Source organism: Lissotriton vulgaris, chromosome 3_1 (assembly GCF_964263255.1).
Source record: "Lissotriton vulgaris chromosome 3_1, aLisVul1.2, whole genome shotgun sequence".
NCBI lineage: Eukaryota > Metazoa > Chordata > Amphibia > Caudata > Salamandridae > Lissotriton > Lissotriton vulgaris.
The window spans coordinates 2,009,300,155-2,009,320,930 of NC_141689.1; the positions used below are offsets into that span (position 1 = coordinate 2,009,300,155).

At 42.6% G+C, this 20,776-nt stretch overlaps 1 protein-coding gene across 1 annotated transcript in view; it reads right to left on the bottom strand.

Moving 5' to 3' along the window:
- Positions 1-20,776, bottom strand: part of LOC147728720 (uncharacterized) — a 497,345-nt gene that overhangs the window by 282,431 nt on the left and 194,138 nt on the right. Inside the window, exons 12-13 of the mRNA XM_086963852.1 lie at positions 12,803-12,926; positions 12,017-12,226 (exon numbers count right to left, since the gene is read on the bottom strand). Of these exons, the coding sequence (XP_086819978.1) occupies positions 12,017-12,226; positions 12,803-12,926 (334 nt within the window). The remainder of the gene's footprint in view (positions 1-12,016; positions 12,227-12,802; positions 12,927-20,776) is intronic.

Genomic DNA, 20,776 nt, shown 5'->3' on the forward strand with positions numbered 1-20,776 from the left:
CTGACTGGCATTAGGACATTGATTAGGAGTAATAATGTTGTGATTGACATAAGTAACTGTAGAGAGCTACATGTCTAATAATCATGGAGCAACTGTTTACAGATTTTTATGTAGGGAGTTGTAGATGCGTTTTCACATAAATTGCTGTATCTCAGGCTCTTGAACGGGCCGGCTGGCCCACCCAGCTAGTCTGTACAGGACCTTATGTTATAGTTTTTTTCTTTATACGAAATGCCAATATAAATAATTTAAAAAAAGAAAGAAAACAAATATGAGGCATTTTTTGCTGTAATGGATGACATTAGGGGTAGCAGTAGTTTTGTTCGTGGGTCAAGCAAGGGGAGGGAGATGCTGACTATGATGATGGAGTGGTCATTCATGGTACAATCTGAGTGGTAATGGTTGGGATTTGCAATACATGATGAGGTACAATATCAGCAGTGTTGTTTGTGTGCTCATTTGGTATACTGAACACAATTAATGCTATCCTAAAACTAAAAGATATTAAGCTAAGCCCAGAGAAAGTATCACTTGGATCTTCTCAGGTCGCCAACAACACCTACTCAACTCCAATAATATAGTGTGAGGGGACATAACTTACAGTGGCGCATGAAGGTTCAGTATTTGTTTGTGATCCCATTATTCTGTCCGTTCATTAAGACTCATGTGCTCATGAATATGATGAGTCTTTTAATTTCTAAATAAGCACAGGAGTGGGAGAAATTGGTGCCTTTATAACAAACATTGGGCCTGATTAAGATGTTGGTGGGACCGCCACAGACAGGCCGTCGGTGACGGTCACACCAACATACAGCCCATTGGGCAGACTGCTGCATACGATACAGGTGGCCAGACCGCAGGGGTCGGGGGAAAATTCAGCCGCCTCTGACAGGATCTAGGATCCTGTTGTGGCAGTGGTAGGAATCATATCCATAACATTGTGGCAGTGTCTGTACAGGAACTGCCGCCAAGATTACGATGTTCTTTTCCGACTGCCTTTTCAGACAGACAGAAATGGACTTTGGGGGCCTCAAAAGGTCCCGTCCCACGTGTGCCACTGCTAAGTGGCCCCTGGGGGCCATCCCACATGCACCGTATGCCAGGCACCAAATGGTGCCTGCCACACGGTGCTTGGATGTGCACAAAGTGCTTTTTTCTACTGCTTCTTATGCTGCGTCCCTTTACCTGCAACAAAAGAAAAAAACACTTTCTGTCTGACACGAAGACGGTCAAATTGTAACTGGGCAGTGTGACAGTCGACTGATTGTAGGGGAGGTCCCCTGCCTGCTTCAAAGGCAGTCAGCGGTCCATCCGACTGCCATAGTAATAAGGGCCATTGTGAGCGGTAGGGAATCAGATGGCATCATCTAGTATGGGGTCTCAAAGTAACACAAACTTTCTTGCTCATTGACAAAACGATTTCCAGTGAACTAACATCACAAAATGTTTCTCATGGTTTTGTTAGTGAAGCCCTTAGTAGACTGGAATGTCTGTGCATGACTTTATGACACTTCAGACTCAAATTCAAAATGATTTACTTCAATTTAAATATCAGGATTGATCTTATAAAAGACTATTGAAAACAAACAAAACCTGTGAGAAGAAGGGCAGCTTGGGTTCAGACAGAGAAGGCTTTTAAAGATAATAATGCTAGACACATTCTTAGACTCAAAGCTAAGGGGTGTTTGGCTCTCAATCAATCTTGTCTTGATCCAAGTATTTCACAAAGTGAGAGGTCAAACAATTGACAAAATTACCCAAAAACGGCCCATAGAGTTACTGACTCTTGCCCCAAAGTATAAAACTTGCTGTGAGTCAGATTCCACCCTCTTTACTCTTGCAATTAGTAAAGTCCACCTAGAAGAAAACAGACTCCTGAGATCGGAAGAAATAATTAATGGAGTGGGTGAGATCGAAAACTATGTTGGGTGGTAGTAGGTATATATTAATTGTCCTGAATCCTGAACACAGGTCTGTACTTCTTAGACTGAGGTTGGGTCTTCCTGTAATAACTTTCAAGCAAAAATGGAGGGAACACAACCGGATCATGGGAGGATGAAATCTCAAAAGCTAAATAGCTGTCTCATGTTCTATTGATATGTCCTAAATACCAGAAGATTTTTTTTATGCCTGCTGTTTCTTGATAATTCCATCCATATGATGGATTTCTCTTTGTGCTTTAAATAATCATTGAGTTGCCTTGGCACTAGCATGTTTCTTAAATCATGGTCTTTAAAATGACAAGGCTATTTTAATACATACTTTATGTAAATTCTGTAAATGATGTATTTTTATATGTTTATATATATATTTTTTACTTATTTATGAACAACAAGAAGGTAATGGTGAGGAAATATGCAATTTGTGGTGTAGATGCAAGTTAGTGCATCCCAAAATCTCACATGGAACTCTGCCACAGCCTCTGTAAACCAGAGTTCTGACAGTGCCTCACTAATCCTGACCAATGCTAACGAGTGTGACAGCAATTTGTGTAAATGGGGGTAAAGTTTAAAAAAAGTGATCTGGATTTTTTATCCTCTTCTAAATGTTATGTTATGTTATGTTACTGTTTGTTTTGTAGAGCGCTCAGCTGCTCCAAAGAGCGTCCCGGCGCTAATGGAAATAATTTACATGTTGATCCTCCCTCTGGTGTACTGTATTTTGAGGCAAGATGGCGGTCGCTGCGGTGGATGTGTAGGAGGCTTGTGAGGTGCCCCCCCCCGTTACGAAAACCTCCCAGTGATTTCCTCCTTACCTGCAGCTATGGGGGTTGGTGTGATGCGGCGGTAATGCTGTGGCGTTACTTTTCAAGATCTGGTGTTGATGTCTGCACCCTACTGTCTATCAAAAATGCTCTGGTCTGGCAGCGGTACACGGCCTTTGCTCAGTGGCGCTCTCGTGGTGCTCATGGTTCTACCACCAGTGGCAGCTGTAGCGGAGTTAGTGGCATCAGCGGAATCAACGGTGTAATTTTCTTACGCAGCACAGGACTTCCAGCTTTGCCTGCCCCTTCGTTACGGTGCAGAATGGCTCCGAAAGGGAGCGGGAAGGGTGCTAAGACCCGAGGGCGGCAGCCGCAACTGAAGCAGCTTCGATGGCGGCAGCGGCAGGTATTACCGCAGCCGCAGCCGCACCCCCTCAGCCTGGTGATGGAGCAGGATGGCAGAACAGAAGACGCTCTGTAGATTACTCTCAAGATGGTGAGCGTCAGAAGGGTGATTCTGAGACGGTGGCGGCTACTCCATTACAGAGTAGTGGAGGACAGCTGCATGGAATCTCTCAGAAAGAACGAACTGTCCCTGCCATTTTTAAAAAGAAACCTGCATTGAGAGGTAAACCTGAGGAGCTATTGGGTAATCAGCTTACAGGTCAGGTGTTGGGGGAGCCTGGTTGCAACAATGTTTCAGCAGTAGCTGTCAGAGAAGAGAGTGCTGTGAACAGAACAGCAGTTTTGAACAATGTTTTGAGCAGTGCTACTGTATCAATTAACAGCTCTGTGATTAGCCATGAGAGGGTGGCGGGAGCTGACTCTGGCATGCATGGGAGCTCAAATTTCGGGATTAAACTGTTAAAGGTGGTGGCAGACCCATAGAACTCACAGAACCTACAGAAACCTGAGAACCCCGCAGAGGATATTTTATCTGCCGGCTCTGGCAGGAAGTTTCTTTCCATGTCTGATGTCTCAGCGAGATGATGATCCAAGTTATGAGCTCTCTATGAATAAGGAGACAGTTAGAAATACACAAGATTCTGGTAATCTTTTCATAAAAGAGAATCCGACCCCTGCTGGCCAGCTTATATGGGACTGTTCACCCTTATCCCAGCTTGAAGGCGAAGGCGCTGGTGCTATTTCTGGCTTGAAGTTTGATGGTGACAGTGAAATCACGCTTAATACAATAAATAGGGTGATAATGGCACACAGGGAAGAAACTAAGGCTGAAGGCTTGCGGACCAGCTAGTTCAACAGAAGGCGACGATCAAAGCATTACAAAAAATTAAGGAAGACACTAATTGGAAGTTAACTGATTTAGAGAATCGATCTAGACGGAATAATCTCCGCGTGTTAGGGGTCCCTGGGGGCAGGGAGGGGAAGGATGTGAGACAATATGTCATTGAGCTGTTTTCTGAGGCCTTTCCTGAATTAAAGCAATGGAATTGGGAGAATGAGATCATAAGAGCACACAGATTTCCTTTTGTTCAGAGAGGGAAAGCAGGGGGGTCTAAGGAAAAACCTAGAGCAATCCTGATCTGCTTGAATAATTATCTGTTAAGTGAAGCCTTGTATGATTTGGCTAAGCCAGACAGGAGGAGGACTGGTAAGGGGTGTGACTCCTTTGTATGTCCAGACTTGTGTCAGGCTACAGTACAACAGAGATGGAGGCTACGCCAATTGATCTCAGCTTTTCAGTCTAAAGGGGGGCCGGCGTTCTTATTGAACCCTGCACAGCTAAAAGTGATACATAAAGAGAAGACTCAGTATTTTGTATCAGAAATTTTGGCAGAGACATTTTTGCAGGCAATGTGAAGTTTACATGCATGTAAATTAGTTATAGTGGGCTCATTATTGCTTGTAGGAATGGTTTAATGTGAGAAAAGTCTGTTTATGGGGTGTGGAGGGTCACAGGGGAGTTGCGGGGAATGTTTTGGTATAGTTCTGCCTGGTTGGGAAAAATAGATAAAATGTCTTAAATTAATCAAGATGGGTCAATTTTCTTTTTGTTCTTGTAACATTTGCGTGTTAAACGATAAAGGAAAAAAAGGGGTGTTGGCTCAAATGCCCTGGACCCAACGTTATGATTTGTTATGCATACAAGAAACTCATATAACTTGGAATAATCGCAATGGGTATGGAATTGATAGGGTGCACTAAACAAGGTTGTAATATTAGGGGTGTAGCAATTCTTATGATATATAGTTTGGGAGTGAAGAGGCAGGTATAAGAGGATAGCTATGGACACTGGGTCATTGTGGAATTGGGTATTAATGGTTCCCCAGTGACAGGGTGTTCGGTGTACGGACCCAATTTGGACGATCCGGATGTTCTACATTATTTAAGTATTGAATTGGCAGAGTGGCCAACCCCCCTAATTTTGTGTGGGGACTTCAACATTCATTTGGAGGGGGATTTTGATATTGGGAGCAATTGTCCCTATATGGGAAAAAAGCCCAAGGTTTTCAAAGCTATTAAAGATCTAATTAGAGAGTTTGGTCTGGTCAACGTATGGGTAAATCAGAATATTAGGGCTCCTGGCTATACGTTTTATTTTGCTCCCTATAAGAAGCATGTTCGTTTAGATTATTTTTTTATTTCAAGTGACGTGGCAATGAATGCTAAAATAGAGATAATGCTGATGATCATGTCGGATCATCTCGGATCATAATCCTGTGGTAATGGATGGCGGTTTCAAAGTACAGCAGCAGCATTGACCATGGACTTTCAAACGTAACCTGTTGCTGGATCCAGAGTATTGTGAATATATGTGCATTTGGATTACAGATTTTTGTAAGATAAATTAGGGTACAGCCTCAGACTCTATTGTCTAGGATGCATTTAAAGCTTGTGTGAGGGGTGCTACGAAGAGCTACTCAATTGGGAAGCAACGTAAGCTAAATATAGAAACTAAAGATCGAATGAGGCAACTTAGGCTTCTGGAGATTCAGCTTATGGACGAACTATCGCATCAGCAGAATATAGATGATACTCTAAAGGCAATCTCTATTATGAAAATAAAAATTCATTAACATTTTGTTACAAAGATGGCTAGTAAGCTATTGGTCCATAGGGCTCAGGTTTATGAATTAGGGGAGGATGCAAGCAGAATTTTAGCAAAAAGATTGCGCCAAAGGGAGAATGTAAATTGAATATCTAGGATATGTGATCATGATGATAGGGTTCTGGAGTCGCCAACTGATATTTTGAGGGTCTTCGGTAGATTTTATGCTAGGTTGTATATAGAGGATGTAGCAAAAAATACTGAAGGGCAGTTGGAAGAATTTTGTGGCAATTTAGAAACCAATAAAGTTTCAGAGGATGATAATGCGGCTTTAGCAGCAGATGTTACATGGGAAGATGCGGAAGCAGCAATCTTATCATTAGCTAGGGGCAAAGCAGTTGGCCCGATGGTATGCACCTTGAATTCTACAGAACGTTTCGTCGTGTTTTAATATCTGAGCTTACAACTTTGTTTTTGAATGCGCAACAAGGGATAGCACCAGAGTCGTGGAGAAAAACAACGATTATTGTTTATTTTTAAAAAGGATAAGCCTGAGCTCTCACCCTCTTTGTATAGACCCATATTGCTAATCAATTCTGATAGCAAAATATTCTCAAAAATCCTTGCTCTACGTCTAGGGATAGTTATTGCTCCTCTAGTATCTAGTGTACAACACGGCTTTATTCCAGGGAGGGATACTGCCGACCACGTAAGAAGGGTTATTACCCTTATAGATTGGGCACAAGCAACGGATTCAGCGCTTCGGGTGATCCTGTTGGACGCCGAAAAGGCGTTCGACAGGGTCTCCTGGGGCTATCTGTGGGAGGTCCTGCAGTGGAAAGGGTTTTGTCCAGCACTAATTCAAGCGGTTAAGACCTTATATATAAGGCTCCCTGTTTTCCGTTTTTATGGATTTTTACAGATAAATACAGACAGAAAACAATGTGTTTTCTATCTGCATTTATTTTTAAACGTGGATAAATACAGAAAAATGTGCTTCTTTTAAGTGACTCTCTGTGCTTTCTTTCATGAATTATAGGCCAGCAGCTGAGCAGATAACAGCATAGGAAATTAAAAAACAGGATGACATTTCTTTAAATAAATGAATATGTGAACATATATTTACGGTATAATGCTAGTATTTAGTAGTGGATGTATTGTTATGTAATAGTTGGCAGCTTACATAGCCAAAACATAATGGACATCAAAGTATGAGTACGCGTCAGTTATATAGATATGGAAATGTACACTTTTACAACTTCATTTATACACAAAAGACAACATAAATATGTATACATACAGATAAAATGAGCAAAAAGTAAATATGGATAAATACAGATGGAAATGGCCAGAAAAAAAATACCATAAAACCGGGAGCCCTACTTATATATTAGCCCGGTGGCCTCAATAAGGATTTCCGGGCTGGAGTCTGATGAATTCAATATCAGTCGTAGCACACGACAAGGGTGCCCGTGTTCTCCCCTTTTATTTGCTTTATTTATTGATTTATTTTTGTGCAAATTAAACTGCCATGAGGATATTAAACTAATCAGCTTTAGTGGAGTTGAATATAGAGCATTGGCTTATGCCGATGATATACTCATAGTATCTGGTGAATAGGCAACTGCTCTTTCAGTAACTAAAACCTTAGCGGCGCAGTTTGGCTCTTTTTCAGGGTATAAGCTCAACATCGGAAAAACTCAAGTTCTTTATTCTGGGCAAGATCGCCAGGCTGGCGTGGTAGTTATGTCAGAGGCAACTTACCTGGGGAATAAAATTACTCCTAATGTGGAGGAGATTCCAGCCCTGAACATTCTTCCTGTCATGGAGAAAGTTAATATTACTCTGGAACGTCTGAATCACCTTCATCTCTCCTTGCATGGTAGATGCAATGTCCTTAAAATGCATGTCCTTCCCAAATTTCTGTACATATTTAGAACTATCCCTTTGGAATTTTCTAACTCACTGCTTTTAAAATTAGATAGAGTCTGTTCAAGATTTCTGTGGGGGTATCGGAGAAAAAGAAGGGCCCATAAGAAAATGATTTCTTCCAAGAAACCGTGGTGGCTGGGGTGTCCCGCTTTTTAGAATGTACTGCTGGGCAGCCATGTTGCAGATTATGGGGCCATTTATTTTGGGGAGTAAAGCTCCTATTTCTTTATCTCATCGACTGTCAATTTATGAGCTTATTATGGGTGAGGAAGCTAATGGCTGCCTAGTGACTATTGTAGAGCCATCGTACTATAAAAAAAACAAGATTCAAGACTTTGCGAGCAGCTCATCGAGTGTGGGAGCAAATTAAGCGGGTATGCAAAATACCAAAACTGAATTTCTACACTCTGTTTAAGACCTCGGGGCTGCTTCCTATGGAATAGAAAAGGAATTTCTAGTTTAGGGGAACTGTTGGATCAAGGGGATTTGATGGTATTTTCAGAGCTTAGAGAAAAGTTTGCCCTGGACAAGAGAGACTTCTTTAAATATTTGCAAATTCAGAGCTTTATGGCTAAATACGGTCCTAATATGGGAACTCAACTTGTTAAAATTGAGCTAATCGAGAAAATGAGGAAGAACACTCCGATTGGGCAATTTTATCAACAATTGGTTGCAGCCCTCCCAGACGATTTGGATAACTGTCAATTAACATGGGAGCAGAAATTTGGTGTGGTAGGCCTTAATATTAGTGGATCGTTGGAACTCGCCAATAGTGTATTAATGACAGGTAGACATCGTAGCCAGCATTACATGGCCTTGTGGGACTTATACTACTCGCCTAGGAAAGTGTCTCGGTCGGGAAAAACAGGTGGGGATAAGTGTAATCATTGCGGGCTGTTAGCGGCCGACTCCACCCATATGTTTTTTCCTGTCCAAAATAATGGGGGGTTTAAGGATTTGGAAGGATTTTTAAATATTTTGTTTCAAAAGCAGATAACCCTTACGCGTGAACTTGTGATTTTGGGGGTGGGGTTGGAGTCATGGCCCATTATATTGAATAATGCTGAAGCTGCACTTTTGTTTATGATGATGCAGTGGTCGGAGCATGTATTACCAGCGAGTGGATTAGCTCTGAGCCTCTTTTTGAATTGGAGAGCAAGAATGCTGGCTATGTATTACTTTGAGGCAGCAATCTATAGAAGTAAAGGGAGCAGGAAGAGAAGATTTGGGCACCCATTAAAGATTGGATGATGGGGGGTCTGGTGGGTCTAACAGTGTTTAGTAAGTTAAATATAGTTTAAGGTTTTAAAGGCAATATTGATAGTTGCTAGACCTGACATCATTGGCATGAGTCTCCCTTCCATTTTTTGATGGATTGCCCCCTCTGTTTTGATATGTTTTGCTGGATTTATGCATTGGGCACTGTGCCACTGCTAATCAGTGCCACAGTGAAAGTGCTCCCTATGTTAAATTGATATACTAATTGGTTATTCCATGATTGGTTTATTTGAGCTACTGTCAGCCCCTATTACAGTGCACCATGTGTGCCCAGGGCTTGTAGGTCAAATGCTGCTGGTGGGCTTGCAGCACTGGTTGTACCACCCACAGAAGCAGCTTGTAAAGTGCGTCTCAGGCCTGCCATTGCAAGGCCGGTGTGTAGTCTGTGACTACCATGTCGACTTCGCCAAGGGCACCCCCTTTGCCAGTCCCTAAACCTTCCCTTTGCTTCATATTAGCCACCCCTATGGTAGACCCAAGGGCAGGGTGCATTGTAAGTATAAGGTAGGACATGCTCTGATGTGTGTAGCATGTCTTAATGGTGAATTACAACCATTTTCGTTTTTCACTATTGAAGGCTACCTGTTCTCTTAGGCCAGAATGGGCAGTTAAGATTGTTACATTCCTACAATCCTAACTGACTCAGGGAAAATGGTAGGAATTCGAATTTAGTATGCCTGAACTCAGAATAATAAAATACATCTTTTAGTGAAGTTTATTTTAATATCCTGTGTTTGCAAATACCACTTTTAGAAAGTAGGTATTTGCTTGCCTAACCATTTGAGCCCGCCTCTGCTGACTTGTGTATTCCTTGTCTGGGTTTGTGTGTGACAGGGCTGGGGAAATTCCAGGAGACAGTCTGGGACAGCCCAGTGGTGAATAGGGAGATTTACATCCAGATGGGATCGGGAGAGTGCACCTGGGACCTGAACAGGGCTGGGCCTTCCCTCCACAATGCTGGCTCCACCTCCTGTGGCTTGTCTGATGTCTCTGCTCTGCACTGTGAAAGGAGAAGGGGAAACATGTCAACTGAGTGCTCCAGAGCTGTATCTTCCCTCCCCTGTGCTGGCACCACGTCCTGTGGGGCGTCTGATGTTTCTGCCCTGCACAGTGAAAGGAAGAGAAGAGTTCCTGTAAACACAGTGCTCAGGAACTGGTTTGAACTAGGCAGAGGCCTCTCTGCCTTCAGAGAACAAAGGATTTTGGGGTATAAATATTGGGACCCAGTCCCACAGATTTTAGATCACTTCTGGAACAAGAAACCTTTCTGCCAAGGAGAAGAACCAAGGAAGCTGCAGGAGTTTGGACTACCCCTCTGCCAATGTGCTGTTTGCTGGGTTGGCCTGCAGTGGTTGCTTCATTGCCAAGGGAAAGGAGAAGGAACATTTAAAGACTTTCATTTATCTACAGAATATTCTCCAAGGGCTTGAACTGTGCTTGCCTCCTGCTGAAGTCTCAGGGCAAAAAGACTTCACCTCCAGCTCCCTCCTGAATTTCCTTGCTGGGAATTCTGACTCCAGTCACTTCTGTGCCGCTGGGAGCTGGAAGCGCGATGCATCGAGAAGAAGCATGTCGCCGCCATAGCTGACATCGTCGCAATGCCGGAGAAGCGAGCCTTCGCCGCATCTCCCTGGAAGCGTGTGTCCATCGAAGCTGCCTGCTGTCTCATCGCCGGAGAAGCACAACGCTTCGAGAGAGCTGTCATCGCATCACCGGAGAAGTACGTTGCAGGGCCTGTCGCGGCTCCAAAGTACAGAGTCGTCGCCAGGCTGCCAGGGCGTCATCGCATCGCCGCATCAAGGGCGCCATATTCTCACATCGCAACTGGATCGTCGCATCGCATCAAGGCGCCATCTTGTGCACCGCAACGGGCCCACAGAACGAGAATCTACGCATCACCTCTGCACCGGTAAGAAGCACGACGCATCCCCTACTCTGTGCAAGCACTGAGGCACAACGCATCATCTCCCCCGGATCACGGAACCGACGCATCTCCCCTTTTGCGAGCCTTTTGTTTACTTTGCTTCACGCATCCAGGTACTTTGTTGAAAACTTTGCCGCATTTTTCCTCAACTTGAACTAAGCAACTTGAATCATCTTTTAAGCAATTTTAAAGTGTAGTATTGTGGATTTTTGTCGTTTGTGGTCTTGTGTTTAAGTCTATATAAAGAATACTTATTTTTATAAAACATGTGTTGTGTCCATCTGTAGTGTTATCACTGTATTACTGTGTATATTCACAAATGCTCAACACACTGCCTCTGAGATAAGCCTGTCTGCTCGTGCCAAGCTACCAAGGGGGTGAGCAGGGGTTATTAAGGAGTGTAATCCCCTTATCCTGACTTAGAAACAAGGGTCCCTATTTGGACAAAGGTGATAACCATTGCCAACTAGAGACCCCCAGATCTAACAATAGTCAAATGGGGTTAGTTGCTGCTTTATTTGTTTTTTTCTACTGTAATTAATCGTGTTTTCTTCTTTATTTGCTTGACATATCTGTTTGTATTTTTCTTGGTTTGTGTTTTCCTCTTTGCTTTATCATTATTAGTATATATTGCTTCATATTCATTCTGATTGTTATGTACAGTCTCCAATGTGCTTGGGGAAAAACAATTAAAAAAAAAGATCCTCCCTTTATATGGTGACATTTTATTTATGTTTACACTACTGCTTTTTGAATATGTAACGATAAGCCAATGTTATGGCATAACTGGACTTCAATTAGTTTGCAGGTCAGTTTAGAAATAGTTATGAAGTTTCCATAATAGATAATGCCAAGCTCTACGGCCTCTCCAGCTACAGGTCATCTGCCCTCTTGCTACTTTGTGAGCATGGGCAAGTGTCTTCTGGATATCCAGTCTCAACACCCTCCCCCCCCCCCCCCCACTTCACCCCCCAATACTGCCTTGGTCAGGGGCAACTGACTTCTTAGCATGCCCCCTGACCCCAGCCACATCCTAATCATATGCCGGGGGTCTCATGACTGGTGTATTAAGGCATGACTCAAATATTTTGCAGAGGGAGAGTGGTCTGGTTTGATGCTACTCAATACTGTATACATCTGCTAAAAATGTAAAACAACAATGTTTTACCTCCAATGCCTTTAAGCAGGAATGTTCAGAGTTGTCAGATGTGGATAGGATGACGTAGACATGCAGGGGTAGTTCTGCAGGTAGCCAGGACAAGTTAACATCACCTTCATCAGCTAACATATCCAAGTCATCTAGGACAATAGCCAAAGGCCGCTCCTCAGTGGCAAACTCCAGCAATGTTGAAAACTCATTAATCAGCTGTTTGAAATCCTTAAAAGGAAAATTCACAGTAAAATAAGTCTGAAGGAAAAGGAGCCTGCGAACAGCCAAAAGTAAAAGTAGAAGACGAAAATGAAATGAGCACAGCAGAACGAACATTTAAGTGCACTGAAAGGTTTAACAGCAGACTATCCTTGTCAGAATGTGTTCTGACATAAATAAGGTGCCCTACAATAGTCTACAAATGAGGTAACACAAAATCTACACCCAAAAGGACAATATTTTTGTAATCACATGGTATTTACGTCAGACAATCTTTTTGTATACTATATTCTGCCATACAACCGATAGGGTAGTAAATCATCATTGGTGCTACATGCTTTGAAGAAAAGGCCCTTGTATTGAACATAAAAGAATATTGCAATCACCAAGTTTAAAAGCCAAACCTCAAATGAGGTTATTCTATTGCTCTGTTTCACTGATCCATGATATATTTGTGCCACCGGATGGCACTTTCTAATTCAGACGTTGTTTATGTCATATTTGATGTGTTACATAAACCCATGAGCATAGCAAATTTATAAAAGGCCAAGGACAAAAACGTGTTTTATTTTCAATTGCCATTACCTCGGATATGTTGGAAGAAATATTGTAAATATTCGTAATCTGGTAGCAAATGTTGCGTAGCATGAGGCGTATATTCTTACTTTCACCAGTGACACCAACAAATCTTAATACGACTCTTACATCCCTGTGATTATGATGAAATAAGAGAAGTTAATGAAATGTCTAGAGGTCATAATCAAAAATGAATAACTTTCCATTCATATAGCGCTAGTTATTACAGATGTTGTTGCACTACAAATGACACTTGTCATTCCACAGAAAAGACGTAACATCAGTTTTGTTACCTGCGTCTTACGGAGTGGAGAGAACAGACTTGGCTCCTATCCGAAAGGACAGACAGATCTTTGTGATAGGATTAAAATCCTGGCCCTTTCTGCATGGTTACACCAGTTTTGTGGTTCCCTCTGGCTTCCTCTGCTTTTGTTTTTATTGGTTTTGAGGATTTTGTGTGCACTTTCTCCCTGCTAAACAGTGGTTAAGTGATTGTGCCGCTGAAGTAAAAATCCACACGGAATCCAGGAAAATAAGGTAAGTGGATTTTATTGAAAGAAGTATTTCCCAAAACGCCAGTACAACCGCCGCCCGCTACTGCCTCAACATTCTATAATGAGCTCCCAGCCGGGTTCAGGAGAACCCACGTTCCACAAGGGCGGTGGAGTGTACCAAAAGATGAGGGGCAGACGGAAAGGCATAAGAGGAGGTAAGGAAAGGAGAGAGAGGAAAGATCCTATCAAAAGAAGGGGAAAAAAAGGAAATAAGATGAAAACAGGTGCTGACAGCACAGAGGAGAGAGAGGAAAAGGAAAAGTCAAAAGACATGAGAACTGGCAAGAAAGAAATGGAACAATGTAAAATCCCCAAAACAAAGGTGAAACATGGTATATGAAACAAGCATGTAGAGATAACAAATGATTGACAAAGGTGAGAAGTAAAAGTTAGTACACGTCTAAATCCCTAAGTAATAAGATACTTGCACGGAGGTTTAACAGAGGAAAAACAGTGTAAGCAAGCTGAAAGGAAAAAAAATAGTTCATGACAAAGTCCCTATGCCACTTGGGCACCTTAGATGTCCTTCTGCTGAGTTTAACTTCAGAGGTGGTACCAGCCTCTTTAGCACTTACAATGCACTGGTTTCCACTAGCTTTCTCGTAGTGTGGCACCAACCTGTCCATGCTCCACATGCGACCATCCTCCATGTTGACCACATTTCTTCTCACCTCTTTTATTCTTCGAGGACCATAATATTTGTTAAACTTGTTCTGGCTGTTGTCCGTTTTTTTAACTAGGACCCATTGTCTTACCTTCCATGTACGTTGTTTGGTACCCCATTTCTGGTCATAGGATTGTTAGTATTTCATTTGATGATGCACAATTTTCTCCTTGGCTACTTGTCTATCCCATTTGAATTAGTTGTTTTCGAATAGCCAGTTGGGTGTAAGTTTAGAGCCAGGTTTACGACCTCTCAACAAACAAAATGGGGAATAATTGGTCTCACAATTGGGCGTTATGTGATAAGACCATGACATGTCTTTAACCCCTTTGCAGCGGGGGTAATTCCCCCGCTGTGCTGGGGGTGCGCACAGCGCCACCGTGCTATGACGAGCTCAGCTCATCATGAGGCACAGTGCTCGTGTGCTCATGACGAGCTCAGCTCGTCATGACCACCCCCGTTTCCGTGGAATGTTCAGCACAGCAGGGGAATTATCCCCACGTGTGAGCGTTCCACGGCTCATGACGAGCTCAGCTCGTCATGAGCACATGAGCACCGTGCCTCATGACAAGCTGAGCTCGTCATGAGCATAGAAGGGGCTAATGGATTGAACAATAGGCTTCTGAGCGACCATGGCTATTTGCAAGGCCTCTTTGATTAATCTATTGCACCGTTCCACCAACCCATTAGCACGGGGGTAATATAGAGGAGTTGAAATGTGTTTGATGGCCAAACTGACTAGAAACTCCTTCATCTTTTCCGACACCAGTTGGACCCCATTGTCAGTAATGAGAGTGTGGGGAATACCTTTGCTGGCAAACACCTCTGAAAGGAAACAAATATTAGTTTTAGTGTCCACTCTATTGACAAATTTGATGGTGATCCACTTTGAGAAATAGTCAACCAAGACTAAAATGCATTTTTCTTGCAGACCTGATATTTGCAAAGGACCAATGATGTCTAATCCCAGTTTGTCCCAGGCCTTAATGGGAATTTGCACTGGTTCCAAAGGTGTCATTCTGGTGCTCTTAGATTTATCACTGAGACCACATGCATGGCAATTTTTCACTAACTCCTCAATCATGGTGTCCATATAAGGGAACCAATATCCAGACCTCAACTTGCTCTTGGTAAGGTTTCTCCCAAGATGACCTTCATGGGCAATTTTGCAAATGTGTTCTCCGACTTTCTCCGGTGGAATGATTTTGTCAGAATTAAAAACATTGGCCCCGGCAATGGAAAGTTCCTCCCTTACATTCCAGAATGGCTGTATTTATTTGGGAAGGTCACCGCATCTCTTGGGCCATCCTTTCTTGATATATTCTGTAACTACTTTTAATGTGTTATCATCTGTCATGTGGTTAACCCAATTTTCTTTAAGTAAGCCAGGTATAGTAACTTGTAAAACTTTAAAGTCCTCGACTCTCTCCTCTTCAAAATTATCTAAAGGTAACCTAGGCAGAAAATCAGCTACGTAATTCTTAGTGCCAGGTGTATATTACATTTTAAAATTGAAACACTGTAAGGACATCATCCATTTGCCAATTCTGTGAGAGGTTTTTTCAATATCTTTTGAAGTAAAAATAGATACCAGTGGTTTGTGAACCTTTTTGAGAGTGAATGGTATTCCCCATAAAAATACTTAAAATGATTGGTGGCCCAGAAACATGACAGAGCTTCCTTGTCAATGGTAGAATAATTGATTTCTGCTTCTTTCAAAGACCTGGAGACAAAATCTATTATCTTCTCTTTGCCTCCATCCATTTGAGAAAGCGTGGCACCAATGCCCTTGTTGCTGGCATCTGTGGTGAGAAAGGTGTCCCTGGAACTATCAAAGTTTCCAATGCATGGTGCGGAAGCAAAGGCTTTTTTAATGTCCTTGAAAGCACGGTCATGGACCGGTAACCAGACAAATTGTGCCCCTGGTTGGACCACATCTGAATTTTTTTTAAATGAATTTGGCCATGTATTCAGCTAAACCTAAAAAGGATTTTATTTCGTCTTTGTTTTTAGGAGTAGGAGCTTCCAACACTGACTCAATTAGATTCATTTTAGGTTTCATGCCTTCATTGAACTGGGTATGGCCCAGAAAGTCAACTGATGCAACCCCAAGTTTCCATTTTTCTTTCTTAAAAGTAAAACCTGCATCTTTAAGTTTGGTACAAACTACTCTCAAATTATTGTTGTGTTCTTCCTCATTAGAACCATAAATCAGAATATCATCCTGAAAACAAATGGTCTTATCCACTCCTTCCAGCACATGCTGCATAATTCTTTGAAAAGCAGCAGCGGCGGAAGCCAGACCAAAGGCATTCTTAAAAATTGATATGTGCTGAAAGTAGTGGTAAAAGCCGCCAGAACTTGGAAATCAGGGTGCCAAGCAACCTGATAGTATGCAGAGGAGAGATCCAACACTGAAAAATACCTTGCACCATTAATGGTAGACAACATTTCCTTAATTTTAGGCAGCAGAAATCTGTCCATCCAAATATTCGCATTAAGACTCCTCAAATCAACACACAAGCGGATGTCTTTTCCCTCTTTCTTGGATGTTATCACAATAGGGGCCAACCATTCCGAATTTTCCACCGCCATAACGATACCCTGCTTTTCTAATTTTTGTAATTCCTTCTTTAATGGTTCACGCATTACCAAAGGGATGGACCTCGTCTTGTGTGCAACCGGGTGGGAATCACTCCTCAGTTTAATCTTGTGTACGTAGTTTCTCAATTTACCAATCTGGTCAGTAAACACTTCTGGGAATTCTTTACTAACATCAACTGCTACCAAGGATCTATCAATGAGCATGATTTGTTCAATGTTATTGGGATCTAGCTTGATGCCTAAGTCTTTCTGATGTTTCCAACCTAATAAATTACTGCCCCTTTCTGCAATGTGGACCTTGCCAATGGTGTGCCTGTCTTTGAACGTGATACGCATCCGCACCATTCCTTCTAAAGGAATAGGGTCCTTGTTATATCCACCCGGACTTATATCTGGCTTTTCCAAAGTGTATTCATTATTTTTGAACATATCATGAAAAGTTTTTTTGTCTATTAATGTGTAGGGTGAAGATGAATCTGCGAAAGCGCTAACTTTGTTGCCATCTAGTTGTATATCACATACAGGGTATCTGACATTCTCTTGGTTCTCTAGACTGTGTACTTGGAATACATATTTCTCGTTACCTAACTCTGATATGGGTTCTTCATGAACTTCATTACTTGTTTCTTTAGAATTATAACACTTGGCAAAATGACCAATTCTATTACACTTTTTACACTGAACTTTTATGGCCGGACACTTTGGGAAATTGGCCAGATGATTAGCGTTTCCAAATCTATAGCATCTGAAATTCACATTTCTAGGCTTATTTTTTACCGGAGTTGGCATAGTCTGAACTTTACAAACTTTACTGTCATCAAAAATGTAATTGATACCCTTGTCCTCCTTCGAGATCTCCTTGTTTCCCTTAATTTCTTTAACATAATAGGCTGTGTGTTCTATACTCTTGGCTATCGATACATGTTCTTTTAGGCCGGGATTGAGTGAAAACAACATTTCTTGTATTTTATGGTCATTGGTGCAACAAACCAATTGATCCCTAATAAGGGAATCATTAAGAACACCAGATTCACAGGTAGCTGACAAACCACGCAAGTGGCAATATAAGAGGGAACTTTTCCATTTTTACCTTGCTGCCTCTTAAAAAACTTGTGTCTCTCTAACACAACATTTACCTTATCTTTAAAGTATGTACCCCATTTCCTTAAGGTGGTAGCAAATGCATCTACATCACCATCCCCTTCCTCTTCTGCACCATCCGCTAGATCTTCGTAAACCTTTCTACCATGGATGCCTAAATTATGTAACAAAATGTGCTGCTTTCTTACTGACGAAAACTTTTCCCCCCTATAACAATGAGAATGAAGTATCTTTATTCACCTATCACAAGGGATTTCAGGTTCCCCCTCTTCATTTAAGAAGGGGGGGGGTTGACTCATGTTTGTAACAGACATGACTGAGACAAGAAACTGCTATAGAAATAGCAAAACGTAAACAGAAACAAAGAGGATGGACAGTTGCAAAATTACCAGCGTATATACTAGACTGTACACATCAATGAGAAAAATTGTGGTAAAATTCTAGGAATGCTGTGCCCATCAGCGACAGGGAGTATGCTGCAGGCGATGTAGAGACGGCTCTGGAAGAGAGATGCAGAAGGAACAATATGTGGAAACAGAGTCAGTCAGAGAGAGTGAGACATCAGTAATAACCAGTCAGCTTGAAATGATGATCATGTAGCGATGGCTCTGAAATTGAGATGCAGGTTGACCAATATGTCGAAACTGTCAGTCAGAGGGTGAAATCAGAAATATAAAAAGCTGTGCCAGTCAGCGCGAATAAAACACCACTGCTGGCATATGGAAGCAGACTCACATAAATGCCTGAGGAAACTTGTGTAAAACCGGAAGGAGCATCCTTTGAACACGACTGCAGGCAGAGAAAGCTGAACCTGTCAGCGTGAAAATCGCAATGGAGAATAAAAACAAACTCACTCAGGGAGCGTGACATGAAGAATACCTCATCTAAGTGCCAAAAGAAGGGCAACATTTGAGGGAATGCAGGAGGCACTCCTGTCAGTGTGATAATCGCAATGGGGAAGAAAAACAAACTCACCCAGGGAGAGTGACATGCAGAATACCTCAGCTAGGCGCCAAACGAAGGACAAAAGTTGAGGAAATGTTAGAGGCATATCACAGTTTGAGTCGTGAAGAAGAAGAAATAGAAACCGGTCCACGGATCAGGATGAGCTGAAAGGAAATGATGAGAAAGGAAACTGATGAGGGAGAGACTGAAGTGAACACGATGCACAGCCCTGTGATATTCTCGCGTGAAGGATCATCCAGAGTGGTGGGAGGAAAGCGGAGAAGTCAGCCACAGCAGAGAATGGGTGTCCCTCCACGTAAAGCAGACTGGAGGAAATGATGGATCACCAAAGATCAATACCAGAAGTTAACATGGTGGGTTCCAAGACTTCAGGAAGACTGGCGATGACGAAGAAACGGGTGGGAAACACAGCTGCCCCCTGCGCAACGAAATCCGGCATCGCCAAATGAAGTAAAAATCCACACGGAATCCAGGAAAGTAAGGTAAGTGGATTTTATTGAAAGTAGTGTTTCCCAAAACGCCAGTACAACCGCCGCCCGCTACTGCCTCAACATTCTATCATGAGCTCCCAGCTGGGTTCAGGAGAACCCACGTTCCACAAAGGGGGCTGGAGTGTACCAAAAGATGAGGGGCAGAAGGAAAGGCACAAGAGGAGGAAAAATGTAACAGTTGTCTCCCAAAAACCTAGTAAAATTGGCATATATCTGACTGGCAGTGCATTACATTATTTCTCGCAGCCCCTATATTGCGGTGTTGGGAGCGAGCTCCAGGGGGCCCCCTCAGCACAGTACACTGAGCAAAGTGGTAGGTGGTGGGCTAGGTCTTCCATTTGCTTTAAAGGGGAGCCCCTTCAAGTTTCGCTATGCCACTGCTGATTGGTAAATTAGTTTTACATATATGTCCCTAGTAAATTTTACTACATGTCCCCTGGGCCTGTAAATGAAATGCTGCTAATGGACTGCAGCACCCACTAAAGTAGCCTTCAAAACCTGTTTCAGGCCTGCTACTGCAGTCTGTAGTGCAGTTTCAAACTGACATTCAACCTGGTGAGATAAATCTTTTTTCCAGGCCTAAACTTTCCTTTTTAATACTGCGAAGTCACCCCTAAGGAAGGTCCTAAAGGCTCATAGGGCAGGGTGCATGGTATTTAAAAGTTAGATGTGTGGGGATAAGTTTTACGTGTCCTTGTAGGGAAAAACTCCTAAAGTCGTTTTTCTCTATTTTAAGACCCATCTCTCCCATAGACTAACAGGGGGTAACATTACTATACTTATTAAGTGCTAACTACAGTTTGGGACCAGATAAAGATATGCGGTTTCCACTCAAATGATTTGTAATTTAAAATCCTCTTTAATGGTTAAATCGGATTTTAAGTTACAGTTTTTTAAATGTGATGTTTAGAAAGTTGGCTTTTTCTGCCCAAACTAACTCTGACTTCCTGCCAGTGTCCTGGGTCATATGACTGTGAATGGCTCTGCTGTGGTGGGGTGTGTATTGCTTACAGAGAGTGATATAAACAAAGCAAAGGTGTGAGGGGAAAGGGTCTTCCTGACAGAATGTCTGGGGAGGAGCTGTTCCCTGCCCTATTTACATTTCAAAGGGCCATACCTGCAGCACAAGCAAAGGAAACTGGCACCAGGCCTGCATTTGCAGTTTAAACCCAGCCAGCCTAAGGGGAAGGGGAAGAACTGACCAGAACCAGTTTTTGGGGTAGTTCAGGGAATTCACCCTCACAAAGAGTGGCACCATGTATGGAAGTGGGACTTTCAGAATGTCTCATCAGAAGACTCCTGTACCTTTGGAAGATTCAGAAAGAGGCATGCCCTCCTGACTGAGGAAGGACAATAGGACTGGTTTGCCTTTAACCCAGACCACCCAGAGTGACTCCAAGGGTCAGCTGGTTTAGGATTGCCAGTCGCAGCCAGCTGATGCAGCTATAGAGAGAGGCTAAGCCACACCCATTAGCAGCAAGATTGCAATGTGTTGTCCAGTCTGGTTGGTGGCCAGGAGTTATTCGAATGATCAGCCATGGGTTCAGGCACCGATATAGATGCTGCAACACCGCAGTGCAATGCCTACCCGCAATATTGGATT